Genomic DNA, 27054 nt, shown 5'->3' on the forward strand with positions numbered 1-27054 from the left:
TTTTTACGATTTTTGTTCCGGAAGAACTTAAGCCACGTGTAAACTACAAATGGGAAATGATATATTCGCCCTTTATTTTTACTTGGGACATTCCCCGAGTGGGCTGTCCCAAGTAAGAGAGAGAGACGAATATATGACTTCCGCCCTACTTGCCTACGCTATGGTTGATCTGGTGGACTATCTTATTGCTTGTACTCAACTGATCCGATAATTCTAAGCCGTTGAATAAGCAACACGAATTAGAAGGGTCGTGGGGCCAATTCCCTTGGAACCATGATTCGAAGATCTGGGCCATCCATCTAGTGGGCCCAATAGAAATGGATCTGGTCCAAGAATCAAGCTTTGGGAACGGAATTTTCGGGTGCATTTTTTTTTCCCAAATCATCATTCCTCCGATTGGTATTACTCCACCTATTCAAAGGGACCCACCCAGAACACAGGCTGAAGGTAAATGATATACTTCTTCCTTGGGCCACCCCCATGTATTGTCTACACTAGAGGCAGATGGGCCAAGGAAGAAAATGGGGCAAAAGTAACAAAAGTAACACTTGCCCCTGTAATAGCCAATTTCTTCTCCAAACAAATTTCAAAATCAAGGTGCTTTCTTCAGCTCCTCATTCTTCTATGTTAGTGTGGCAGGTCAAAATGGGTGGAAGATAATCTGGCACATTTGGGAGAGATGATAAAAATTAAGTGGATCTTAAGTGACAAATGAATAATAAAAAAATAATCAACTTGCTGCAATTACAGATTTTTTGTCAGGTCGGAAGAGTCCTCCTAATATTTTGCTCCCTACAATTTTTCCGAACTAAATGAAGCTAGTTTTATAGGAAGAACTTATTTATTTGACAATGAATACTGTCTACAGCCGGGGCTTTCCCCTTATCTTTGTTTTCCATTTTTAAAATAACAAAGCCCAAGAGTATTCATTCTTATGGGAATGGGAATGAGAAAAACAAGAGATACTTTTCCTAGAAATATGGATGAATGGAAGTTTAACTCGGCGACCCAAAGTCACGCCAAGGCTGCTCGGGATTGGCCCCCCAGCGGGAAGCGGTATGAGCCGCCCCGGCCGGAGCCGGTTCCTGAGCCGCCAGGGGCAACCATTGCCTGTAGAAGGCTGCCCCGTTTTCAGCAAGAGATCGGGGGGCAAGTTCCCCCGAGCGCCCCCCCGGGGGGCCTCACTCAATTCGAGATCGAGAGAGGATCGCCCTCCCAATTCGAAGTTTTTTCCTTAAAGTTTAAACCTTGTTGACTATGACAACAGTCGCGACTATAAACAGACTCGCGACTATGGCAGGGCGGTACGCTCTGCTCTCTCGAAGCCACTTCACGAAGCTTCCCATATCAGGTTCAACTTTGACGGTAGCTCAGAAGGTAATCCGGACCAAGCTGGAAGCAGTGGAGTATTTACAGATAGTACAAGGTGCATGCTTCTCCTTCTCTGACCCATCCGCGAGGGAGGAGGGCCCTCCTTTGGGGCCTGAAATGGTTTGTTAAAGGTAGCCACACCTCATTAATTATTGAAGAGAACTCCTCCAATGTCATCGCATGGGCCAGCAGTAGAGCCGGGACCCTGGGACTTAGCTAGTGTAATTTCAGAAATCCGAGAATAAGAAACTCTCACACATGAGCGGTCGGCAAGCGATACCGCGGATAGGCTATTAGGCTGATCGAGGAGGGAGAAGAATGAGAAAATTTCTATTACCTTAAAAAAAAAAAAAAAATCTGCAAGTACTCACATTTAAGCAACCTGAGCTAATATTCAATAAGCAAACAGAGAATATGACAAAAATGCAGGAAAAAGATTGAACAAGATACCAAGATGAATAACAAAATAGAAGTAATGGTTTTTACCATTCAAAAAAAAAAATAGACGCAATAGTTTTTGCAAAAAATGCAGGGAAAAGAATGAGTACTATACAGAGGTAAAGAATAGAATACAAATAATGGTTTTAAGTATCTATTTTGGGACTATATCTCTAGAGATATGGAAGAATTAAAGATGGAAATATTTAAAAACTGTTTTATTTTTTTCTTTTCCCCATTTGTAATAACGCTTAGGGCTGAATATCCAAGCTGACCCGTATCATGTATCAGTAAATAAATTCACAACAAAAAAAATGTTACTTGTGTACAACTTTACAATACTCATAGATAAAGCATGTTTTACATAATTTTACAGAAACAAACCCGACTTAAACAGAGGATCATCTAATCTTCTATCAGGTAATAATTTACCACAATCACTTCTGTACAGATTTATAACATTGGTTACAAAGAAACAAGGTCTGATTCACATAATCTTACATAGACTAACCCAGCTAAACCATAAGAGTCCTTCTCGGATATGGGCTGCCAAACACTCATTCCAATTCTCTAGCGCTCCAAATACAGACCTCCAACTTGAGCCGTTCATAACTATAGAAACCATAAGGAACTAAAAGAAAATCCATGGAAGCAGTGGCATCTATCCGGACTTTAGAATTCATTGTGAAAGACACTAATCTTAGAGACCTTTCTCCTCTTCTTGTAATAAGGTCATAAGAGAAACCCCCTCTTGGAGAAGTAGGCCCAATACCAGTCACAGAGACCACATTGCCCATAGGTTCGGCGCTATTGTTGAGGACAAATAGAAGGCCATCCTCCCCACAGAGGACAACGAAAGGCTCATTTTTTAACAACGAAACCGTAAAAGGAGAGTTGTAACGAAAACGAATGGCAGAAGCCCCGTGTTTGTTGCTAAAATGAAATGACAACTGTTTAGGTGCCCCAAGGAAGTTGCAGTCAGAAATGGGGCATGTACATGGTGAATGGACGCATGTCTCTTCGTGAGTGAGTTTGTGAGAGTAGCTGAGTGTTTCTTTGCAGCCATAATGGGCATTGCAACAAGAGATTTTTATGGATTCGATGACTTTCTCGATGGCCAGACAGCGTTGGTAGCCAATAGGAAAAGCACAGGAGTGGCATTTGTACTTGAGTTTAGTGCAGCATGAAGAGCATGCAATATGTCCATTCTCACACTGAATTACCAGATATAAAAATCATATATGAATGGTTATTATGCATGTCTAGTAAGAAATCATCAAATAAGGTGTAAACAATGGAAATGGAAACTATGAAATTCTACTGATACTTCCGGAAGCTACAAATATGAACCTGGCCATTTCGTATTTAAACAGGCCAGAATACTTCTTTTTTTCTTGACAGTAGTCAGGATAATTTTTCATAATGAGGAAAAACTGAAATTCAAAATGTAAGATACTACAGTTCACAATCTTTGCCTTGGGAAAGCAAGTAAAATGGATTTGTCAGTTTCTCATCTAATATGTTAATGACGTCAGAGATAAATGTGCTTCTTTTTAGTGCCGCCAAATAGCAATTTAGCTTGTTATTGTCACTTTTCAGTCTAATCTTTACGTGAATGTAGAGTCAAATATTCAAGCTCACACTATTTAGTTATCAATGTAGATTAACATATCAAATTCTACTTGTTTATATTCAGGTTTTTCATCATTTATTAGTGCCTCTGTAATGCCTTCACTTTTCACCAACCTGCTCGTAAAGATCCTGCAAAGATGCAGGGAGTATGTGTTACTGTATCAATACAACTAAGTGTTTATGCTTTCCAGACGTCTCAATTTCATCTCTACGAAATGCTAATGACTTTCTCCATTCTATGTTACTACAATCTAATTCAAACATATGTTCAGGTCTCTAAATTTTCTGTATTATTTTGTCCATAATGCTTGGCTCCAATTTATCAACAAACCATTTGCAGGTCAATTTGTGCACTCAATATAATGTATGATATTGTATATTCATTATTTGTGTCTATAAGCAGGCTGCTATTGTGACCATAAAATAAGGCAGTTGTTGGTAAAGGTAGAGCCTGCTCAGAGGTCCGACTGGCAGCCACTCATTGCATCATAATGGTAGGAGCTTGAGCAACAAGATCCCATCTTTTTTGTTATATGATATCCAGAACACCATTGAAACACCTTGAAGTCAATTAGAAAATACAAAAATTAGAAGAAAATGGAAGACTCAAAAGACCCAGACAAAAACCTACATGTTTGTTCTGAATTTGAAAAACTAGCGCGTTGAGCTTACGAGAGCAACAAAACATGGCTTCTAGTCTTCTAACATCACATGCCTTGAGGAAATGCTCATCAAGCTATTCAATGATCTCAACAAGATCTTCATAAGCTTATTTGCATGACCCTTTTACCCACTAACAATAGCAGTGGTGCATGCATGGCCACTGCCCCACCTACAAAAGTGGAGACAGCAACTTTAGATACAAGGCAGTAGCTTTCTTGTGAGTGCACCTAACTAACAACAGAAGTGGTGCATGCATGGCCATATCTTAGGTGGGTAAAGGGATTTGCTGTTGTTAAGTTATTTAAAGGGATCGGTTGCAAGGGTCTGAGGGGAGGAATGAATAAAATGTTCTTGGGTCACCTTACTCTCGAAATAAGGTATTTGCTGCTCTTTAAAACTTAATAGGATACACGAACTCGATCTTTCAAACAAAAAAGGATATATGGACTTAAATCAGATTTCCATATCAGGAACCATATCTTAACTTTTTCTCTCCAGGGTTCTCTTTATCCATCTCCATAAGGCTCTTCATTGTCTTGCCCAAGATCTGAGAGATGTATATTTTGCAATTGTCCATTGCGGTGCTAGCACAATTCCTTTCCAATAAGCTTGGTTTTCCACTTCTGATCAAGCAGTTCTCACAATTGAATCAGAATGATCTTGATACAGTTTAACGACGAGGGATAAAAATACCTTAAGGCCAGGTTCGCTGAGTAGGCTTTTGCTGGCCAGTATCATCCCTTGTTTTAATGAACTTGGTACAATTTACTGGAAAGGATACAGTACCAGTTCTTGATACTGCCAGCAGGCAGCAGGAATTGGTAACAAGAACTATATCCCGCCGGCCAGAGTACTAATATGGGCAATCCCGGGATCCAAAGAGTTGGGTCAATCCCAGGCCAGCGGGAGTCAGAGAGCTCCTAAGAGATGAGACCGACTTGACTGAGTGGGCTTTTGCTGGCCCGATTGAGGTGAAACATTCTAATGAGGCAGAAGTAACGGCGGTTTTGTATGCTATTCGGCTTTCGGACAGTAGTGTCTTAGACCGGTTGATTGTGGAAGGGAATTCACTTAATGTGATCAAGTGGTTAGATTGAAAAAGCACTAATGCTTGGAGCTTCATGGACTTTATTGAAGAAATGCATGAGCGTTTGGAGGGTCGCTTAGTTCGATTTCAGCATGTTAGGAGATCCATGAATGCTGAGGTTGATCTTCTAGCTAGAGGAAGTCTGTTCAGGACCAAAGTGGTCTTTTTTTTTATCATCCTCCACCTTGATCTCTTTGCATTCGTAGTTACTTCTTGTGTTTTTTCGTCGTCTATATCTGACCACCTCGATTGTGGGATTCTCCCCTTTTGCTTTAATAAATTGCTTTGCCTTTCAAAAAATTTAAAAAAAAAATACAAGTGTACTTTCAAAGTCAAGCGAGTAAAAATCTAAACCACCCAGTGTGGAACTGGGATCTGACTCATTTTTACAAGGCCATGGTTTTAAATTTCGACCGAAACCAACACAAAACAATTGAAATGTTTCCGTTTCCATCCCCCACGGAAACCGAAATGCATAAACCAAAATCGTAAGTTTAAATAGTGGTATACTATATATTAGTATGCATTACAAAATTATATTTTCATATATAAATATTTATACGAATTACATGTGAAATTTGGTAGGTACTAAATTATTAGACATGTGCCACAGTGCACGTCTAGAGACGCTCGATGTTTTTAAACTATTATGAGTGGTTGTCTTGCTTATAGTTTCTAAGTGTTTATATGTGCTTATTCTAGCATTTTCTGAAGTTTCACCTTTAAATTCTATCATTTGCATATGATTTCAGACATTTCCTTAATTTTACAGGATTTTGAGTGAAAATTCCAACTGAAATCAAATGTTTTCGTTTCTGTGTGCCAACCGAAACCGAAATTTAAAACCTTGTGCAAGGCACAAGAAGGCCACAGCATGTTGTGCATATATGTCTCTACATTTTGATACATTTAGCCATGTGCACTCAAAATGAAAAAGAAAAAAGTATGTTCACTTGTCTCATTTCTTCAAAAAAGTAGAGGAAACAGTAGGAATAAATCATTCCCAAAGCCACTTCTAGTGAGGGAAAGGAAGGGATGTATACAATAGCGGCCTATGAAAGCATAGTTAGAATACTTGTGAATGAGAGCCTTTCCCAGATTATAAATGTGAGAATGATATCAAGATTCAACACTGCACATTTGCTTCTAAACTCCACAAACAGATGACAAAAATCTCCAAAAAGAACTTTCTTTGACAAATCCCATAAAAATTATGTCATTACCCAAGTAAGATATCCCACATTCAAAGCAACAATTTTTCATCCCTTTGTTACAACCCTAATTGGTTTAAGAGCCTAGCCTACCGCGTTGCATCAGTCATGGGGCTTTTTGGCATATTGATTAGGTGCCCAACATATGTTCTAGATTAAAATTTCAAAATCAGTTCTGAAGAGAATCAATTTTATCAGAAACCCAAATTGCAGTAGACAAATTGAACAAGGGTTGAACAACAGTTTATTTTCCTAACATCTTCTTTCTTTCAAATTTGCTATTGATTTTAGGAAATTTCAACAAGAAGAGAGATAATAAGGGAAAAAACAGAAAGCAAAGATGAGTGAGACCTGAAAGACGGGTGGGATCAAGGGCTCAATACAGATGGGGCAATCGAGGACGTCCGTGTCGATACTGATGGATGTGATATTCTCTGTCCCCACATCTTGGCTCTCTCCTCCTTCTCTATCTCTCTTCGTTCTCTTCTTTGGGCTATTCGATCCTTCCCCCTCACCTTCTACAGAGAATTTTGCCATCAATTTTGCTCTCTCTCTCTCTCTCTCTCTCTCGTTACTATTTAGACGGTGAATTGTTTTGGTGAACGGCCGTGCAGGCACGTGCCAACCATTCATTTGTTCGGGTCTCATGTAGATAGGGTGTGTCAATTGGAGGGTTAGGATCATCCTATGGAGAAGATTTTCTGAGGCACACCGAATGAAAGAGTTTGTATGTGGGCCCCACTGTATTTTTGGGTCATATAACTTCTCATTTGGACCTTGATTTATTAGAGATTTTATACAGTGAATGCTGTGTGAAGTCCCCTATTTTTTCAGAAAGTACAGTGGGCCCACTTCAAAGGATGATCTAAACCATTCATTTGTTGGGCCACAGCATAAATAAGTCGTAACCCATAGATCATCTAGGTAGGATCAACCTACGGAGATGATCAGCCTTTTTACGTTGTGGCCCAACAAATGAACGGTTTAGATCATCCTTTGAAATAGGCCCACTGCACTTGAACGCGTGAAGTCTAGTATTTTTTATATAAAGTATAGTGGGTCCATTTCAAAGTATGATATAAACCGTTCAGTTGTTGGGCCTCAACGTAGTAGATCATCTCTGTAGGATAGTCATAACCCTCCGATCTGTAGAGGGGTTGCATATTATAGAAATCTCTTAGCCATGCCGTCTAAAAATCTCACTGAGCAGATCCTAACCATCCCATCCAATCAAATGAAATTTGACCCGATGGATCTTCTTAACAATCTTTATGAAATATATTCAAAACAACTCATTTCTTATACATATAACTGGAGCCATCCTTTTGAACATAACCCCCCAATTCCCATTCCCCCTATGCTGTTACCAGCTCAAAAAGAGTTGGAGGATAAACAGAGCTTTCTATTCATGGAGCAGGACGCAAGTAGAGTGGTATTTTGCTTTCTGGGTCAGGCATTGAATTCCACACTGAAAAAGCACTCGAACTCTTAATCCATTTACTTGTAATATGAGGGTAATGGTGATTGATCACGTCTTTCATGCTCTCGGATTTGTTCACCCATTCCAAACCTTTCTCTGTGTAAGTTCGGGCGTTGAAATTCGTTGTGAAGAAGCGATCCGCTTCCAATCTCCTACGCATCAAGATACACTAACAAATTAGACACTGATAGTTATGTAGTTGCTATAAATAATTTCTTCATGAATTTTTTCTAAAGTATTCATTTAGCCGACCCCAACTAGTTTGGGATAAAGGCTTTGTTGAGTTGAGCATATGTAGTTTTCCTCGTGTATTTCATGTTTTCATGTAAAAGCCTCTATAGATATGCAAAGGAACCCAAGATATGAACGGGTTCTCTACACATTTTCCTACAATTTTTTATTTTTTTTAATGGTATTTTTCCCACAATTGTATACTTGTTCTCCTCAATCTCACCTCAATCTGGGACTAGTCATCTGCTTGAGTGTTGTTGTATTGAATATTTAACACAAAAATCCTATCGTATTGAGATTCAAAAAGGAATTAGCATCAGATTTGGAATGCACCAACTTCCCTCTTTATCATGTTGGATGGTCAATATAAGCCTACAAGTGATCTTGATGTAGCAACTCCAAAATTGCTTCATGGGTTTCTCTTCTTTTTTTGGATTTCACCTATAAATCCCTAATTTCTAATAATATCTATGGATTAGTCAGCAAGAATCATGATTTCGCTAAAAAGTTTGTCCTCTAAAAGGGAATGAAATGTGTTTTGTTCCAGAAAGTGTGGTGCAGCATTTAGGGAATCTTTGGAAATACTTTCTAAGAAGTTAAATTTTTTGGCTAGCTATTTTTTATGACTACTTGGAAAATGTATTGAAAGCATATTGCAACTACCACCACATACCTTGATGCAATGAGTAGAAAGATGAAGAATGCAGTCTCACTAATGGCGAAACCCTTGATCTTCTCCTCTGCATGAAGACCAACAAGGAGATCAAGCTTCTCCACATCATTTCCATAAACCTCATGGAGAGTTTCAACAACCTCCTCATCATTTGTCAAGTCCTCCCATTTGCTAATAGGAATCATCAACAAGTTCCTTCTAAACTCATTATATCTAGCAACTCTCCTCTCTCTATCCCTGTATACTGAAACAACCATTTTTTTGTCAAATTTCTTAGTATGTTGGAGGAAAATATATAGTGAATGGCATCAAAGAAGCTAAAAAGGAACTGAGAATTACTCTCTAGTGCAGCCATGTCAACTGGGTCCGGTCTATCTTCACCATTGATGTCATGGGTAACGAGGTTTCTCATCCAGGAAGGATAATTCCAAAGCGTAATGGCTCCACTTGCTTGATAACCCATCGAAACCATCATCTGCTCCATTCTAATGTTTGAAAGCGATCTCTCACCTTCTAGCCCCGCCATTTCTCTCATAGGCACCCTGAAAAATTCATCTAGTTAGAGAAAATTTATATGCTACACCGTAGATATGTACACCTATGTTGCATAGATTCTTCTGAATTGGTGAAGTAGTGTCAGATTCGAACACCTTAGGATTCACTGCGACACTTCTAGATCTCTTAAATTTATTTATTTCTCAATACTAAAACAAATTTACAATTATCACATGTGAGTTTTATCTATCCGAATTGTAAGTTCAATTTATTAATGGAAATAAAAAATTATATTTACTTAACCTACCAAAATTCGCAATATGACCATATTGTCATGTAAAAGAATTAAAATTAGTTGAATCCATGAATCCAATTTTTTAGGTAAGCTAAATCTGACAGTACTCATACTCATATTGGATTCTGACACTTGTATCCAGACTCATGCAACATAGCTAGATGTACACACAAGAGAATAAGAGAGGGGGAGAGACAGACTCTTCTAGGATTGGTGGGCACTCGTCATGTGTTGTAGTAGTAGAACTGGTGTCCCTTAGAAGGAGTGTATCAGGCAGAAGGGAATGCATCCTATAGACGCTTACAAACTCTTCTGTGAGAGAATAGGGAACCCCATGGTCTTTTGGTTGTCTGAGACCCACCAATCCACTTAGTATATGTCCACCAAAGTGTCCAAAGAAATCCTTGAATCTCTTCCCCAAAACTCCATACCTGCACCACACTTGAATTTACAATATTCTAACACACTTGAATTTATAATATTCTAACACCACATATGTAAAATCATAGTCACAAATATTTGTCTCAGGAATTTCTCAGGAATGTTGTATCTATTTTAATTTCTTTTATTTTTAGGTTTATATTGGGAGAAAAAGGTAGGAAATAAACTATTTAAAATATGTAAAAATTTAAAAATAAGATTAGGGCAACAAATAATATCATGAATTTATCGGGATATTTTTGTGATATATATTTTCTTCTTACCAGTTAATCCTCATCCCTGCTATTAGGATATCAGTCTTTAGGAGCTCAATGGTCCAATCAATGGTGTGAATTTTAGCAATGACTGCTGAAGTTACTAGTCTCGCGTGCCGGTAGAGTTTCTCGTCGTCAAAATCAGGATAATGCTTCTAAAAAGGAATATTAACCAACAAAATAATAAGTAACCACATTTTTTATTTTTCTATAAATTAAAAGATTGTCAATGAACAAAAAAATTATTCGCGCACAAAATAGAATATGGGCATAGGCGTTCGAAATGCAGACTAAACTACTAAAGAAAAATGGTCTAGTGCTATACATGGTTTTAAATTTCGACCTAAATCTTAAATTTCAGACCGAAATTTTGGAATTTCAGTTTTTCCAAAATTTGACCCAAAAATATGTTTTTTTAATATTAATTTAATATTTCACCGAAATTTCGGCCGAAATTTAATATTGAATAAAATATTAGTTTCGGGTCAAGTACCAGATTTCGACATAAATTTTGAAATTTCACGGTCCGAAACCAGTACCGAAACCAAAATTTTAAACCTTGGTGCTATATAAATTGAACATAAAATAAGTGAATTGTGAGATTATACTTACTTTAAGCATATCACACACAGAATTGTGTTCTTTGATGAACAAGGCCTGCAAGAGGGAGAAGCCTGCCCAACAATTGCGAACATCGCCGGAGATGGGAATTCCTTTGTTGTCATGTTGAAGGAGACCGTCTTCTGATATCTTCAGCTTCCCATCTTTGAAAGACCTCACCCTTATCATTCCCTCATTGTTATTCCCATAGAGAACACTGCCATCCCTAATAACAATAAATCATTTTTAAGATTGTTCTTATTCTTCAATACACTTTTGCTTTTCTTTCTTTGAGATGTGTGCCTCTAATGAAATATAATCTATAAGTTAATCCATCAAGTTTAAATCACTAGTGATCAAAGAAGGGCACTTGGTAGAATCATCTTCAACTAGAGGAAGATATGTGCTTGTTTTTTCTATACATTAATTGCATGGGATTGAAACTGATGGTTTCTCTTTTTCTTTTTCTTTTTCTTTTTCTCAAGATAAGATTATATTTGGGGTTTGGGAGCATTTCCTTAAAATATTGAACCTCTGATGATGGATTATATAGCGAACAAACTTGAAAAATCCCATTAGTTCTTCCTTATATTGTTCCTTTGATGATGGATCATATAGGTAGTAATAAACTTGGAAAATGCAAAGGGACCATACCACCAAGGAGTCCTTGTATTTAAGAAGCCAGTCTTCACTTGAGAAGAGGTTGTAAGCACTTCTTTGCTTTTAAGGAACTTGAATGACTTCAAAGGGCATCCATCGGCAATGCCATCGGGAGATTTGATTTCTACCTATGTGAAATTGCAAATAATCAATATTCCTAGCTTCAAAAAAATTATATAAACACTTAATACTCTAAATCCAATGATCAAAAGTGTTGAAATTTTACGCAAGATCTACATGCACGGGGCAATAAGACATTCAGAAAATAATGAAGCACACACAAGAATACCAACGATGCCTACATTCACAGGCAAGAGAACTATTTCCACTATAGTACAATAAGTTACAAGGAATCACAAGAGATTAACCTAAACCCCTTTACAATCGTAAACTTTAACTATCTCTCACAATAGGAAACCAACTTTCTACTCATGTAAAAAGTCTCTCCTCAAACATTTGTTGGTGGGAACTGTTGGCTTATGGAGATTTAAGATCAAAAGTAGTAAAGCTTCAAGGCGCGTAATCGCTTTCCTTAAGACAATATTCGCCCCCACCAATAGTGTGCAACAAGGATCCGCGAATTGTCTCCAACATACAATGAAGCCTTGTAGGACGATCCTACAAATGTTTGATGACGCTTTGCACCAGCGGAATCAAACCCAAAACGCCCTTTAAGAATTACAAGCCTTAGAGAAATTCACTAAAACTGTTTCTGCAGTAAAACAGTTTTTAGTGCACTGTTTTCATAAAATTCAATCTTTAAAACATGAGAGTAAACAAGAGAGTACGGGATTTCATAAGAGAAAATTCCAGCAATAACTATCTTTTAAAAAGACAGATTTTCTACTCTTTTTATAGAGCTATAGATGCCTTTTCAATGTGAAAAGCATCCCATCAAAGTACCCTTTAGAATGTTAAAAGCATCCCTTTAAAGTACCTCTCGGATTGGTTTGAATAAAAACCATTCGATCGCACCTCTTTGTGATTTAAAAGTTTTGGATCATCCACAAGGTGTCTCTTGTGTTTGAAAATCATCCATGACTGTTGGGAAGCAAAAGACATGAAGAAAGGCTAAAAATAGAAGTGAAAAGCCATGTCTATTTTCTCCCAACGGATAGATTATTCGAACAGTCACAGTCGACCGGGCTTCCACGGTCGTCCCCGACATGCTTCTGTTCCTTTTTATTTTTCCTATCCAAAGAACCGCAGTCGACCAGCCATACCTTTCTAGAAATCACATGCATTTCCAGATTCCAATCCGCGGTCGCCTGGGAACCCCCGTTCGACCGGCCTTGTCTGAAAATCTGTTTTAATTCTCTTTTTCCTTTTGATAAAAACACTTCAAATATTTTGACAACCCAAAACATTTTGAAAATTTCCAACAACATTTTCTTTATCTCACCTCATGAAAGCTATCTTCCCCTCTTGTGTTGTATGCCTTTTATGGTTTTGGAAAAATTTCCATGTGACGTCGGAAAAATAGGAAAATGTCCGATTGAAGTCACTCAATTTCAACATGTCCATTTGGTGTTGACGCCCATTTTCCGCCTGAAAAATGGACCAAAATGATCATGACTGTCTTGGTTGGTACATTGTAATACTATTTTATTGGTTGTAAAAGTGATCATGACTGTATCATTGGTGTTTTAAACATATTGGAACCATTACGTAGGCCTCGGAACCACAATTTAGTGGTTTCGAGAGGTTACATAGTGGTTCCAAAAGTGTAAATTATGGTTCCAAGAGTCCAAGTAGTGGTTGGTACATTGTAATACTATTTTATTGGTTATAAAAGTGATCATGACTGTATCATTGGTGTTTTTAACATATTGGAACCATTACGTAGGCCTCGGAACCATAATTTAGTGGTTCCGAGAGGTTACATAGTGGTTCCAAGAGTTCAAGTAGTGGTTGGTACATTGTAATACTATTTTAGTGGTTGTAAAAGTGATCATGACTGTATATTGGTGTTTTAAACATATTGTAACCATTACATAGGCCTCGGAACCACAATTTAGTGGTTTAGTGGTTCCGAGAGGTTACATAGTGGTTCAAAGAGTATAAATTATGGTTCCAAGAGTCCAAGTAGTGGTTCGTACATTGTAATACTATTTTATTGGTTGTAAAAGTGATCATGACTGTATAATTGGCGTTTTAAACATCTTGAAATCATTACGTAGGCCTCGGAACCACAATTTAGTGGTCTGTGGTTCCGATGAGGTTAAATAGTGGTTCTAAGATTGTAAATTATGGTTCCAAGAGTCCAAGGTATATTGTAATGAGGAAACTGTTGGTGCGCTTAAGCTCACCAAACTTATGGTGAGCTTAAACGCCAATCACATGGGGGCCCACTTTGTTAGGATGATCCAAAGCATTCATTTGAAAGTCCCTTACATAGATGGGGGTGTACCAAAAATCAGCTCCATAGGATCATCCTAACCCCTCCATTTGTGGAGGACAAAAATGGACAGACACAAATCTGCCCATTTTTGTCCTCCACAAATGGAGGGGTTAGGATGATCCTATGGAGCTGATTTTTGGTACACCCCTATCTATGATAAGGCCTTGCAAATGAATGGTTTGGATCACCACAGAAAATGTGGGACCCATGTGATTGGGGAGCTTAAGCGCACCATAAGTTTGGTGCGCTTAAGCTCACCAACAGTTTCCTCTATTGTAATACTATTTTATTGGTTTTCAAAGTGGTCATGACTGTATCATTGGTGTTCTAAATATCTTGGAACCATTACTTAGGCCTCAGAACCACAATTTAGTGGTTCCAAGGAGGTTAAATAGTGGTTCCAAGACTGTAAATTATGGTTCCAAAGTGGTTGGTACATTGTAATACTATTTTATTGGCTGTCAAAGTGGTCATGACTGTATCATTGGTGTTTTAAACAACTTGAAACCATTACGTAGGTCTCGGAACCACAATTTAGTGGTTCTGAGGAGGTTAAATAGTGGTTCCAAGACTGTGAATTATGGTTCCAAGAGTCCAAGGTACATTGTAATACTATTTTATTAGTTTTGAAAGTGGTCATGACTGTATCATTGATGTTCTAAACATCTTGGAACCATTACGTAGGCCTCAGAACCACAATTTAGTGATTCCGAGGAGGTTAAATAGTGGTTCCAAGACTGTAAATTATGGTTCCAAAGTGGTTGGTATGTTGTAATACTATTTTATTGGCTGACAAAGTGGTCATGACTGTATAATTGGTGTTTTAAACAACTTTGAATCATTACGTAAGCCTCAGAACCACAATTTAGTAGTTCCGAGGAGGTTAAGTAGTGGTTCCAAGACTGTTAATTGTGGTTCCAAAGTGGTTGGTACATTGTAATACTATTTTATTAGTTTTCAAAGTGGTCATGACTATATCATTGGTGTTTTAAACATTTTGGAACCATTACGTAGGCCTCGGAACCATAATTTAGTGGTTCCAAAGAGGTTAAATAGTGGTTCTAAGACTGTAAATTATGGTTCCAAAGTGGTTGTTACATTCTAATACTATTTTATTGGTTGTCAAAGTGGTCATCACTGTATCATTGGCGTTTTAAACATCTTAGAACCATTATGTAGGCCTCGGAACCACAATTTAGTGATTCCAAGAGGTTACATAGTGGTCCCAAGAGTGTAAATTATAGTTCCAAGAGTGAATGTTGTGGTTCCAACATTGTAATAGTGATCATGAGTGTATTATTGCTGTCTTAAACATCTTGGAACCATTATGTATGGCTCGGAACCATAATTTAGTGGTTCTGAGGATAGTGGTTCCATGAGTGTAAAGTATGGTTTCAAGAGTGCAAGTAGTGGTTCCTACATTGTAATAGTATTGTATTGGTTGTAAAATTGATCATGAGTGTATCATTGGTGTTTTAAACATCTTAGAACCATTACATAGGCCTCGTAAACATCATGAGTCTATCATTGGTGTAAAACCTATTCAAGTAGAGGAGAATGGACCTACCGGACTATGTTTATCTCCCAAATAGAAATTTGAGAGAAGCAAATTTCTCACCATGCACTACCAATATATACAAATATCACACTGTACACACTACTAGGAGAAGAATACCAAATGTACAACATATACATGCATATAATCAATTATCCTAAGGTTGAGACTAGATAGTGACAACTTGCCAAGAATGCAAATTGTCAAGATGGATGAAATCTTTGATTGGAATGGAATTGATCAGTGATGCAAGCCGGACCATGAAAGCAGGAAGAAATGAACATGCATCAAGCATAGAAGAGGATGCAATCTTTGATTAACTTCATGGGTTACAAATGAAAGGAAACACAACCGTACTGAAACCATGAAACTAAAATGTGAGAGCTGCCAATCGTAAAGGTTGAGAAGCAAGCATTCTGACAATGTCATTTGTCAGGGATTGTTGTAGGACCCAGGATGCATCTCCCTCTAAGTTAGTGTAGACACCCCATTTTGACCGAGCCCTAAACCCTTGTTTTGAATCAAAATTCCATTAAGCAAGTGAATTAGGATCCCAAGTTTCATCGCGAAGTAAGTTAGGATCGCCAGTAGCCTCCTATAAAGTTTTGTCGAAATCGGCTGAAAATGCCAAATAAGACAAGCTAATTTGTACAAAGTTGTATTTATATCATTAATAGAGGGAGGGTGATTAATATTTGGAATTGCCCAGGAAAGAAAATAGGCTAATATTCTAATTCCTTTAAGGGAAAAGGGGGAGGCCAAATTATCTAAATGGGGTGGCCCATCTAAGAAAGGAGAAAGTGTGCCATTTCCTATTAATTGAAGCCAAAGGGGAGTGGATTATTCAAGAGAGGGGTTGTCCCAAGGGAAAAGAGGGCCCGAATTTATCATCTCCCTATATAAACTAACGTATTAGGGTTTAGAGGGGTGCCTCGTTTTTTTGGCAGAGAGGGAGGATTTGGGAGAGAAAACAGAGAGAGAGGTAGGAAGAAAGGAAGGAGGCTTGCAGAGCAGAAGGGGGGATTTTGCAACCATTGCCTCCATCTTCTCCGGTGTGTCACCAGAACTCCGGATTCCCAAGCTCCATTTCCGCCAATTTCATTTACCCCAAACCCATTTCATTTTTCTTCCCTAAGCCACTATCTCCACCACCACGAACCCCATCTCCGTCACCATCCTCGCAGCCACCATCCACCACCTTAATCCCCATCTTCATCTCCTTCTACCCCCATCTCCATCTCATTTACCCCCACCATCGTCTCCGCCATTTTCTCAGACCCCATCTTAACCGCCTCCATCTCCTCTGCCATTTCTTTCACCACCAAACCCATTTCGAGCTCCAAACCCTCTTCCCATCACCCTCAGCCACCTCCATTGCCATACCCTATAAACCCATTTCATCTTCTCCGGCCATTTCGCCGGAATTCCGACCCCATCAACAACCATTTCCAACCCCCATCTTCCTTTTAAACCATCTTCCACTCTATTCCATTGCAACCACCATTTCCTAAAACCCTACCACCATCTCCAAGTGAAAACCCTTTTCATTTCTTACAAAACCAACCCACGAAACCCACCTCCATTGATTCCGGCAAATCTTGCCGGTATCCGACCATCTTCCTTGCCCCCTATAACCCCACTTCCATTTTTTACGATATGCATAGAAGAGGTTTTCTCTTGTTTAAGGTTATTTGGAGGAGACATAACAGAGGTTAGATCTGCTAGGTGAGAAAATTGCAGAGAAAGGATTTTGAGAAAAGAGATATAGATTGAGAGGAAAAGCATAGAAAGGGGAAATGTGTTAGGGTTTGGAAATTCATTATCATCATTACCTTCTCCGACCGATCTCCGGTACATCTCCGGCAAAGTTTCGTTAGATCCAACTATTTGTATCCTTCAATCAGCTCCTTTAAAACCATTTTCTATGTAATCTTATACCCTACCCAAATCAGTTTCTTGATTCAAACCCCATTTTCCGGTGCTGGTAATTTTCTGTGGCCGGTCAACACTCTCACCTTCCCCTGCATCTAATTCGTCTCAGCTTCTTACCATCACCACCATCAATAGCTACTTTTCGGCAATCTTGACTTTAATGTCCATCATCGGCAAAGAAAGCTTTCTATTCAGGTAATCGTTTTCCTTTTTGTCTAATTTGCATATGAAAGTGGCCTGAGATTTGTGATGAGCCTTATAAGATTGCTTGTAGGATTTCTATTTCTCTAAATGTGGCTGGATCAGACATATTTCGAGTTGTTTGTGATGTATGTTGTGTTGAATGAAAGGGGGATCTAAGTAGATGGAAAAAAAAAATTTATGCTGTGTTGATTCTCATGATTTGATCTTTAGTTTGGGTAATTCTCTCCTTAAAATTCTTGCCTATACTCTTAGATTGCTAAATGAGGCTCTTGAAAATGTTGATATTGTGCTTTTGTCGATCTATCTTCAATCAACCAGGAAAGGATAGTAGATTTTCTTCATGAGTATTGTTTTCATATCATTCATTCTCTGGTGGAATCTTGTAATGGAGTCCAGGTCTGTACATTACAGATTAGGGTGTAAAAAAAAAAGACAAGTGTTTCTTTTTGAAAAGATATGTTTAGAGTCGTTCTAGGAAGCAACTGAATTTGTTAAATTTTGGGCTTTAGTTAATTTCCTCTTGATTTCTTTGCTTGGCTCGAATGACATTTGTTGGTTGAAGATGTACTTGGATAATAAGTTCTTGTGGAGAAATGTTTTAATGGCAATTTGATAATTGTTAGTTTTATCAACATTGGGCATAATTTTGTGTTTCATCTTCTGAATGCTCAACGGATTCAACAAGGTTTTGTGTCCGGAATTGGTCTTAATCTTCATATTTTATCAGCCCAAATCGTTTTGATGTTTTACTAAGGTTACAGGTGATTCGACTGCCCATGTTGGGGTAAAAAAAATCAAGTTGATAAAAGTCTCTGCATGCGAAATGATTTCACATCGAGGAAGGCAATGTCTGTATATATTGTTGGTTGAATTGAATGCTTTAAGATGGAAATGATTTACTTCTGCCTTGTTTGCTACTCAAATTTCTTTCCAATTAATATGATTGTGATTTGCTCCGAATTATTATCTTATGGTCTAAGCATCATGATAATTCGTCGAAGAAAGGCAAAATGTTTTGGGATAGTGTTGACTTCACTTTCTTTCTTTGGCTTATCTAGCTTTGAAGCTTGTATGGCTCCAATGCGTCTTCGCACTAGTTGGTCCAAATGAATTTTCTTTTGGGTATTCTAACAGGCTTTTAGTAAACGTCTGTTATAAGTGGGGGTTCTTGGGATGGCATATGGCATAGGAGACATCAAAGGCGGGCTATTGCATTTGAAAATAATCACATAGATTCATTTTATAGGCAATATTGCCTTCATTCATAGGGTGCTTATTTCTATTTGCAATAGTTCAGCTGTGAGGAATTACCTATAGCATATGGTGATAAACTTTAAAGTTGTACATGGAGGAAAACATCAGGATGTGGTTGTGATTAATGTTGGTTCCATCAATTTCTTTTTAAAGTATCTCGATATGTCCATCTATCTTGATAGTTGTGTCAATAGGGATCCTCTTTGTGTTTCAAGATTCCTTCGATCATAGGAATGCTTCGTCATTATCATTGGGTTTGGCTATGACGGACGGCAACCTCTTGAGCCAACCCTTGGCCCTTTATGTCACTCTCTCTCATCCCATCGCTTCTTATAGGGCTTAGGGGTTTCCTTTTCTTTAAAGGCCTCACTTCTTATAAGGTTCAAGAGTTTCTTCACTTCCAAGATTGTTCTTCATGCATTCCTGGGGATCCTCTTCGAGTTTCGGAGTTCCATCAATCTTGAGAACTCTTTGTCAGGTTAGGCTATGACGGAATGTTTCTTGAGCCAACCCCTTCCCTCCCTGTATTAGAGCTTTCACAGGTTGAGGGATTTACAACCTACCCCTTAGGGAGTTTACCTCAGCCGCATTATAGAGATATCCATAGGAGGCATGCCTTGCCTCATTGATAGAGTTCATGTTTAGAGACAAGCCTTTTCTCATATAAGGAGTTTTCCTTTTAGGAGGTTTATCCAGCCTCATGTTAGAATAACCCTTTCTTCTAGCGAGTCTTTGACTATTTTTATCCCATTCTTGGTAGCGTTATTAGAGAGTCATTGACTCATTTGCACCCCTCTTTAGTGTTATTAGTTAGGAGTTTCTCCTTTAGAGTTGTCATTACTTCACTTTGATTAGGGACTAACTCAGTCTTATTAGAGCTTTGCTCGTTTGAGATCTTAGATTCGTTTTTCCTGTTCTTAGGACACTTCTTTACATGTTGTGGTTTGTGTCTTTAAGACGCTAGTTGCTTGTTCGAGGTTTCTCCTTTAGCTTTAGGGCTTTGCCCTAGTTTGTGGTTGTACTTGCGTGTTTCCTTTAAGAGTGAAAACATCTAAAGATCCAAAAGCATTGGAATATTTTAAAATCCAAAAATATTAGAAATTTGAAACTCAAAAATATTTGAAAACTTTAAAAATATCTAAAACATTTGAAAAATATTAAAACCCTTAAATCATTTAGAAAAGTTAAGTTTTCGTGAGCGTAGTTAGGAAGTTTGATTTCGAACTACGTTGGCTTGATCCTTTTCCAAGAGGTACGTAGTGCAGCTTGAGATTCTTATCTCAAGTCCAACCAAACTTTTGTAAATAGCATTTTAAACCTTTTTGAATAAACAACTTTACAGCCTTGATTTCAAAAAGATCTTCCTCTAGAGTTAGGACTTTGTCCTAGATAAAGTTTTTTTTTTAGAGTTAGGATTTAGCCTTTGATTTGTTGTGTGCTTGTTTGTGATTGTTTTAGAGTTAGGGGTTTGTCTTAGAGTTATAAGAGTGCCTCCGTCTGGTCAGTTAGCGATTCACATCGCCGACTGATGACTAGAATAGGATGTGTTAGTCCACCCTTTGTTTTCCTCAGGGCATACAGCCTAGTTACACGTAGGTTGTAGGAATCACCTGCATTAGCTTAAGGCTAACTTGCATTTAGTTAGGGCATATAAGGTGTCCTAAAATTCACAATTCACTGAAATCTAAATGATCGTTCAAGAAGCTTTAAGAACTAGTCCGGTTTTTTAGGTCGAGTATAGGATAAAGGTCTATGTGTCTTAGGCATCCTAGCTTAGAATAGGCGCGAAGAACTGCGTTGCCTTGATTCTCGTGGAGGCGGGGATACGTAGGCTTCTTTGGATGAACATCAGACCATCCAAGGACTCGGGCTAAATCGTTTAGAGTCTTAGGATTTGTTGTATTGTCATTGTTGTGTATTTTATTGTGTTTTCTTGCTTTCATGCGCATACCTTATACCTTTAGCTGTAGCATGTGTGTGTTTGTTCACCGGAACTTAAAAACCAGTTAGACATGTCACTCATAACCTAGTTGTCATTAGGTGACACATCTTTTATTTTATTTTGTGTGTGCTTATTATTTTATCCCCTGGTCATGCATGATTAGGTAGACGTCTTCTCGGGGATATTTTGTTCCCATTTCACATGATTTTGCCCAAAATTCTTTGGAGTTAATGAAAATGGCATAAGAGACCAAGTGCTTGCACTCGGAGGAATTGGAGGTGCTCTTCGGACCTTCTCCATTCGTAATCAGGCACGAGCCCATATATATTTTTGGTTATCCATTGCACAGAGGATTTGATTTTGGGGTTCCATGGCCTATCCATGGATGGCGACTCTGAGTTATTTTAGGTACATCTTGGTTTGATGATTTATCCTTGGATCAAAAGGTATCTAGTTTGTATCACCACTCGTGCTATGCTATGAGGGTGGCATCCGTTTCGAGAGTTCTTTGGTAGAGCCCTCCTTCACGTTGTGGATGATCCAAGAGGCCGTTGGGGGCTCGTCCCCCAACTCTCTTCAGGATCGGGGTCCACAGTTAGTAACTATAATTGTATAAAGCATAAACTCTTAGTTATAAGTTATAACTGATTGGGAAGAACCACATCCACCTATCCTTTTATGTACTCTTCAAGAACACCTGGGCATGGGTTAAATGCTCAATTGTACTGTTGAAATTCTTATTGCATATATCGCTATTATTATTTAAGTGGTAATTATGCCGTTATCTAAGTGTTTTCCAACAAAGGTATAGTTGTGAAGAAGTTTCACTAGTTAGATATGACTTTTCTAGGATTAACAAATCCACGAATATCATATAAAACCAACATTTTCTCTCTACAGAAGAAAGGGTATTTTCTTTAAATTTAAGTAAAAATAACATGAACAGTGCTAACAACCCTCACACATTACACATAGCTTTTATCAAAACACTAAGTACTCTTCTAACTAGGATTAATCTAGACCATTGATTTAATCACTAATTCCTACTTTTGTAAAACCACTAATTCCTACTACTCAAATCACACCCAAAATCAACTACATAAACAAAGACACGTGAAAAGTTCTTATCTTTGGATTTGATTAGGTAAAATTCCCTCTCTAATTTCCTTAGGAAACCCAGTATAGAATACAAAATCTCTTGCATGATCCTTTGTCTGGATATGGAGAACCAACAATTAATTCAAGGCAACTCAAAGAGGCAATGTTAATAACAAGGATCTGATTTATCTTTTAGCATGATCGTTGACTCCGCATCAGAAGCGCAGATCCTATGTAAAAGGGTCCAATGGAGCTTGGGATGTGTGGCAATGGAGTTTATCAGGTTGGAAGGCTTGGGGAAGAAGAAGGAAAAAGGTGAAATGGGTGGGTGAAAATAACATGGGGATTAGAGCCTAGAAAGGTAGTGGGAAAAGCAAGGGGGTATACTTGTCATAAAAGCAATATTTTCGTACATGACACCCCCTCTTTCATGAATTTGAAATGTCTACCCTTTATTCTAGGGCTGGCAATTTAACGAGGAAAACCAGGGATCCGCCCCGCCCCGCCCCGATCGGCGCGGGGATGGGGATTTAAATAATTCCCCGATGCAGGGATGGGGAGGACCTTGGCCCCGATCCGCCCCGCCCCAATTCATTACTAGTACCTTGCATCATAAAAAATAACTTATTTAAAAGTTGAAGATCTATCAAATGATCATTTCATTTCCCAAAGGCTTTCATGAGCAAATTAATGAAGAAAAGACAACTGAAGTTGTGCAAATATCATTTTTCATAAAAATATGCTTATGATTTAAGTTTGTCTTATATTCTATATGTAAGTAGTTCTCACATTTCTTATTTCATTGGGCGGGAATTGTATGGGGATTTTTTTCCCCCGCGGGGATGGAGCGGGGATGGGGATTAGATTTCCACCGCGGGGCGGGACGGGGATTCCCAGCAATCCTTGAAGCGGGACGGGGAATTTTTCCCCTAGGCGGGGACGGGGATGGGGAATGCAACATCGGCCCCGCCCCGCCCCGCCCCATTGCCAGCCCTACTTTATTCACGATTTCAACAAAACTCTGCATTTTTTTTAATAATTTTCCCTAAAATATTATATTTATTTGATCTACTAAAATTCTCAAAATACATTACCTATTGTAACCATACTATCATGTAGAAAATAGTAAAAGTAGAATTCATTAAAGGGAAATGATATATCCGCCCCTTTTGATCACCACGAACACCCCCTGTCAGTGCATCAGTGACTAAAGAGGAGCTGTTGTACTTATGTGAGAAGAATTCAATGCCCCTGATAACCAAAGACACAGACAGGGGGCGTTCGTTGTGATCAAAAGGGGCGGATATATCACCTCCCTTCATTAAAATATATCGATGAATCTACGAATCATTCTTTTTTTCAGTGGTTAGTTGAATCCGACATTCAATACCCGTGATGGATTCTGACACTCGTGTCCACACTCATACAACCTAGGAAGATACCTTTTATACAAAGCTTCCAAAACCCTAAAGAGACACCTAGTTTGAGTAGAAAAGTGACATAAGATGTGTGTACAATGAAGACATGATTAAAGTGGTTGATTTTTGGGTTATGACCAACCTAAGGTGGAGCACATGGTAAATGGTTAACTCAAGGTAATCCTTACGTGAAAGATAGAGATAGGAAGCACAGGCATAAGATATCTATCTATCTATATATAATAAAGAGGAAGGGAGGTTTACTATTCACCGCTGAGGTGGCAGCCCTCCCCTTCCTCCCCAAGTCTATGTGGGAGTTTATGTGGCACGACACGGGGCTGCGGCCGACAAAAATCATTGTAAAAGGGAGTTTATGTGGCTTTTTTCTCGTGCCGGCACGGCATGGCACGACACGGGCCGCGGGCCGTGCCGTGCCTAACCTCATGCTTATTCGTGCCGGTGGGCACGGCCCGTTTGCCACCCTGAGGTAAGACCAATAGGGTTCTTCTTCATCTTGATCTTACCATATGATGTAGCTTAAGATGAGATAGGGAAATAATCTCAGCAAAAACACACGTACATTGGAAAAGATTTTTATGTAAGTACCATTAGAGCTGATCAAAAGCTTCTTCTTTTACATTCATATGTATGCGAAGAAATAAATGAAAGAATCTTAACCATTAAAAAAACAATGAAAGAATTTTCATTTTGTAGCAGATTTGTATTTCCGATTAACTTACTATTTTAATTTTGTTTCTTTTTTTGTTGTGTTTCTCTAATTGATGATCTTAACCATCTCCTTCTACTTTCTCAAATCCAAACCCATTTCAAACTATCTATTGTAGCTTTTTGGTTGTAGTTTATTTATACTGTGAATGCTTCTACCCCTAGCGTATTATATTTCCCTAAATTTTCTAACTCTTGCTTTTTTAACATGTTTTTTTGTTATCTTGTTATGAATTCATTCCCTCGATCTTTTTAAATATATTTTAATGCATCTTTATATGAATTATTTATTTTTTTCGCCCCTAGTAGATAGATATATACAATCTGAAACTCCTACACGGGTACACTAAGGAATTGGAGGATAGTCACAGGTGAAAATGAGGTAAAGCCAAAAAGACATACCTGTTGGGTGTCCTCCAAATGATCTACCCAATCATGGATCATGAATTGTAACCATGAGCTTGCCATCAAATTGAATTGTTTCCCACCTTCTATGAATTTCTTCCTCGCCAAAAGCTTTGTGGCTACAACCGATGGGTGAGGATCAAACAACTATAGAACAATATCCATGTATTAGATCAACGAAATCTGCACGTAAAATCAAAATGTAAACTTATTTAAACTCTAGCTACCACTTGGCCATGTTTGTTCCCTATTCCATGGAATATTTGTGGGGCCGGTTGTTAGAGATGGATAGACTTGAGAGGGTGAGAGTGAGCGAGGGGAGCATGAAAAGATCATAGCCTATTGTCATTTTATCTAAGGATTTGGGGTATTACTGTCGTAAAAAATTGTCATTAATTTACTGTGAGGTTGTACATGGCTTAATTCCATTTTTTTTTAAATACGTGGCTTAATTGAAATATTAATGTTCACACCGTGTGAATGAGCTAACTGCTCACCATTATAAAATATAATTTTATAGTGGAGACGCAAAATACAATATATCACAAGAAAGAACAAAAAATGTTCATACTATATACTTCCTCCTAAACATCCCCAATAAAATTATTTATAACGATTATCTCTTATGGTATATTTTACTTTGTGTCAAATATCCACAATAAAACAAGATAGCTGCTTGGAAGTCAAGTGGCAAACGTGCCGGCCCGGCACGACCAAATGAGGCCCGGATAGGCCGGGCATGGCACGGCACGGAAGGGTTCATGGGCCGGGCAGAAATCCTCGAGGCTAGGCACGGCACGGCCTGCGGCCAGCCGTGCCGTGCTGTCTTTTTTCTTCTTTTTTTAAGTAAAACATTTCTCGGAACTCCGTGGGATCCCCACGGAGTTCCGAGAAAGTTTTTTTTGGAACATTTCCGAGCAAGTTTTCACACAGAACATTTCCGAGCAAGTTTTCACAAAGAGACTTGTGTCTCTCACTCTCGCCAAACCAATTGAGGTTGATAGCCCTCAAGCTATGAATTTTGAACAATGAATCGATTTGGACGAGTTTTTTTTTTTTCTCAAGTTGAAACCCTCTCAACTTCAGTTGATGATGGGCAAAAACATACCCCATCTCGTTACAAAACCCTCTTGATTTGGAACAACCTTGCTATAGGGGGGTAATTTTCTCCCTCTTACTAATAAATCGTTTTGGGGTTTATTTCATCTTGGATTCCACAGAAAATTGTTTGGACTTATTCCATCATGGAATCAACAAAAAATTAAAGTGGGTTTCTTCCATTGTTGAACCTCTGCCACTGGTTTATGAAAATATATATTTTGGACGAAAATACCCCCCAAACTAGCCGTCTGAAACAACTTTTGGGAGGTATTTTCGGGTTTTAAAAAAAAATACATTTTATAAAGGAGGAACCGGGCCGGACCGGGTCGCCCAACCAAGCCCGGCAATCGTCACTGTAGCTATCCACGGCACGGCCCGCTTGCCACCTTGACTTGGAAGACACCCTTGTGATGATAGGGAGCTTCCTAACAGCCTTCACACACTAGGTCAGGTACCTGACAAAACATTGATCATTTACCATACAAATCATTGATGATCAATTTTAGATAACAAAAGTATCCTTACATTATGAGTGATAGACTGAAGGGTGTGCTTGCAAAAAACCATCTACAAAGGGCTCTGGTACCCTTCATTCACAACAAAGTGCATTTATTGTTCCTTTAATTTTATATTTGACTGAGCCATTTTCATATTTTTCATTACCCCAATAAATGAACTTTAATTTGTTGAGAAGGACCGATGGGGGCACTCTTGTAGCTGGTTTTTGCAAGGGCAGCACCCTACAGTTTGTCACTCCCAGGCCCTTACATATTTGGATAAAATCACAAATCTACTACTATACATGGACACATGGCAATATTAGGATGGTTGTTTGGAATAATACTTATAATATTGGAGGTTTGGGTTTCCTCAATAATATTGTTTGAAAAATTCCGGGTTAAAAAAATTGTGTCATGTACCTCATAATCAGAACATGTTGGGGGCATATTTCGGCCGAAAAAAGTCCCTTGGCTACCAATAAGATCATCCTGTGGGTGGTTGCATCTACCATCAGCTGTCCTGTACCAAAACTTTTCGGGATCATAATCTCTACCGTCACCATCCTTTCCTCCTACATGCAAGAGATTATAACGTTGATGCAGATGCCTTCTAATCCCAAGGTAGGCTAGCACGAGGAAAACTGGCAGTCTATGCCATTTTCCCATTTTATCTACTAAATGTATAATCTACAAAACCAAAAACAACATCCGATTAAGAGAAAGAAAGATATATAGATAGAGATATATGTGAAAGAAAGATGCTAACACAGAACAAAATAGTGTCAAAGAGGGTCATCTGGGCTACGATAAGCCGGAGCTGTGGATGAACGAGGTTTGAGAGAGAGAAGGAGAATGTCATTTTCTTGTGGAGTTCCTTTCTGTTGGGACGGTTTAAGAAGGATTGGGGGAATTGGAATTTATAGAGGGGGGATTGGGGACCATATGGTAATAAATTTTCTACAATTTTTTTTTCCATTCCGTTGTTTT

At 38.5% G+C, this 27054-nt stretch overlaps 3 protein-coding genes across 6 annotated transcripts in view; all 3 read right to left on the reverse strand.

Annotated features, from left to right (window-relative positions):
* The window catches only part of PDE194 (formyltransferase), a 92125-nt gene that overhangs the window by 52587 nt on the left and 12484 nt on the right, over positions 1 to 27054 (reverse strand). The window lies entirely within an intron of this gene.
* On the reverse strand, positions 2131 to 6979 carry LOC143854663 (E3 ubiquitin-protein ligase SINA-like 10). The gene is made up of 2 exons (XM_077364738.1): positions 6754 to 6979; positions 2131 to 3023 (listed from the first exon to the last, which is right to left on the reverse strand). The coding sequence occupies exons 1-2, from the start codon at positions 6937 to 6939 to the stop codon at positions 2367 to 2369; spliced, it is 843 nt and encodes a 280-aa protein (XP_077220853.1). The 5' UTR covers positions 6940 to 6979; the 3' UTR covers positions 2131 to 2366.
* ALPHA DOX2 (alpha dioxygenase) lies at positions 7612 to 26969 on the reverse strand. 4 transcript variants are annotated; one of them, XM_077364650.1, is made up of 10 exons: positions 26834 to 26969; positions 26488 to 26754; positions 24464 to 24613; positions 11526 to 11659; positions 10884 to 11097; positions 10281 to 10426; positions 9777 to 10007; positions 9126 to 9328; positions 8787 to 9030; positions 7612 to 8034 (listed from the first exon to the last, which is right to left on the reverse strand). In XM_077364650.1, exons 1-10 carry the CDS (start codon positions 26924 to 26926, stop codon positions 7809 to 7811), a joined length of 1908 nt encoding a protein of 635 aa, XP_077220765.1. In that variant the 5' UTR covers positions 26927 to 26969; the 3' UTR covers positions 7612 to 7808. The 4 variants fall into 4 exon arrangements, with proteins under 4 accessions (XP_077220765.1, XP_077220766.1, XP_077220767.1 ...); XM_077364651.1 differs by lacking the exon at positions 24464 to 24613; XM_077364652.1 differs by lacking the exon at positions 9777 to 10007.

The sequence above is a fragment of the Tasmannia lanceolata genome, unplaced genomic scaffold (genome assembly GCF_043159265.1).
Source record: "Tasmannia lanceolata isolate RefF3 unplaced genomic scaffold, GAP_Taslan_0.1 ptg000020l, whole genome shotgun sequence".
Lineage (NCBI taxonomy): Eukaryota > Viridiplantae > Streptophyta > Magnoliopsida > Canellales > Winteraceae > Tasmannia > Tasmannia lanceolata.

Coding starts and splice junctions, on each gene's coding strand:
- LOC143854663 (XM_077364738.1), bottom strand. CDS start 6,939: ATGGCAAAATTCTCTGTAGAAGGTGAGGGGGAAGGATCGAATAGCCCA. Junction 3,024..6,753: donor TGATCCCACCCGTCTTTCAG/GTCTCACTCATC, acceptor CTGGTAATTCAG/TGTGAGAATGGACATATTGC.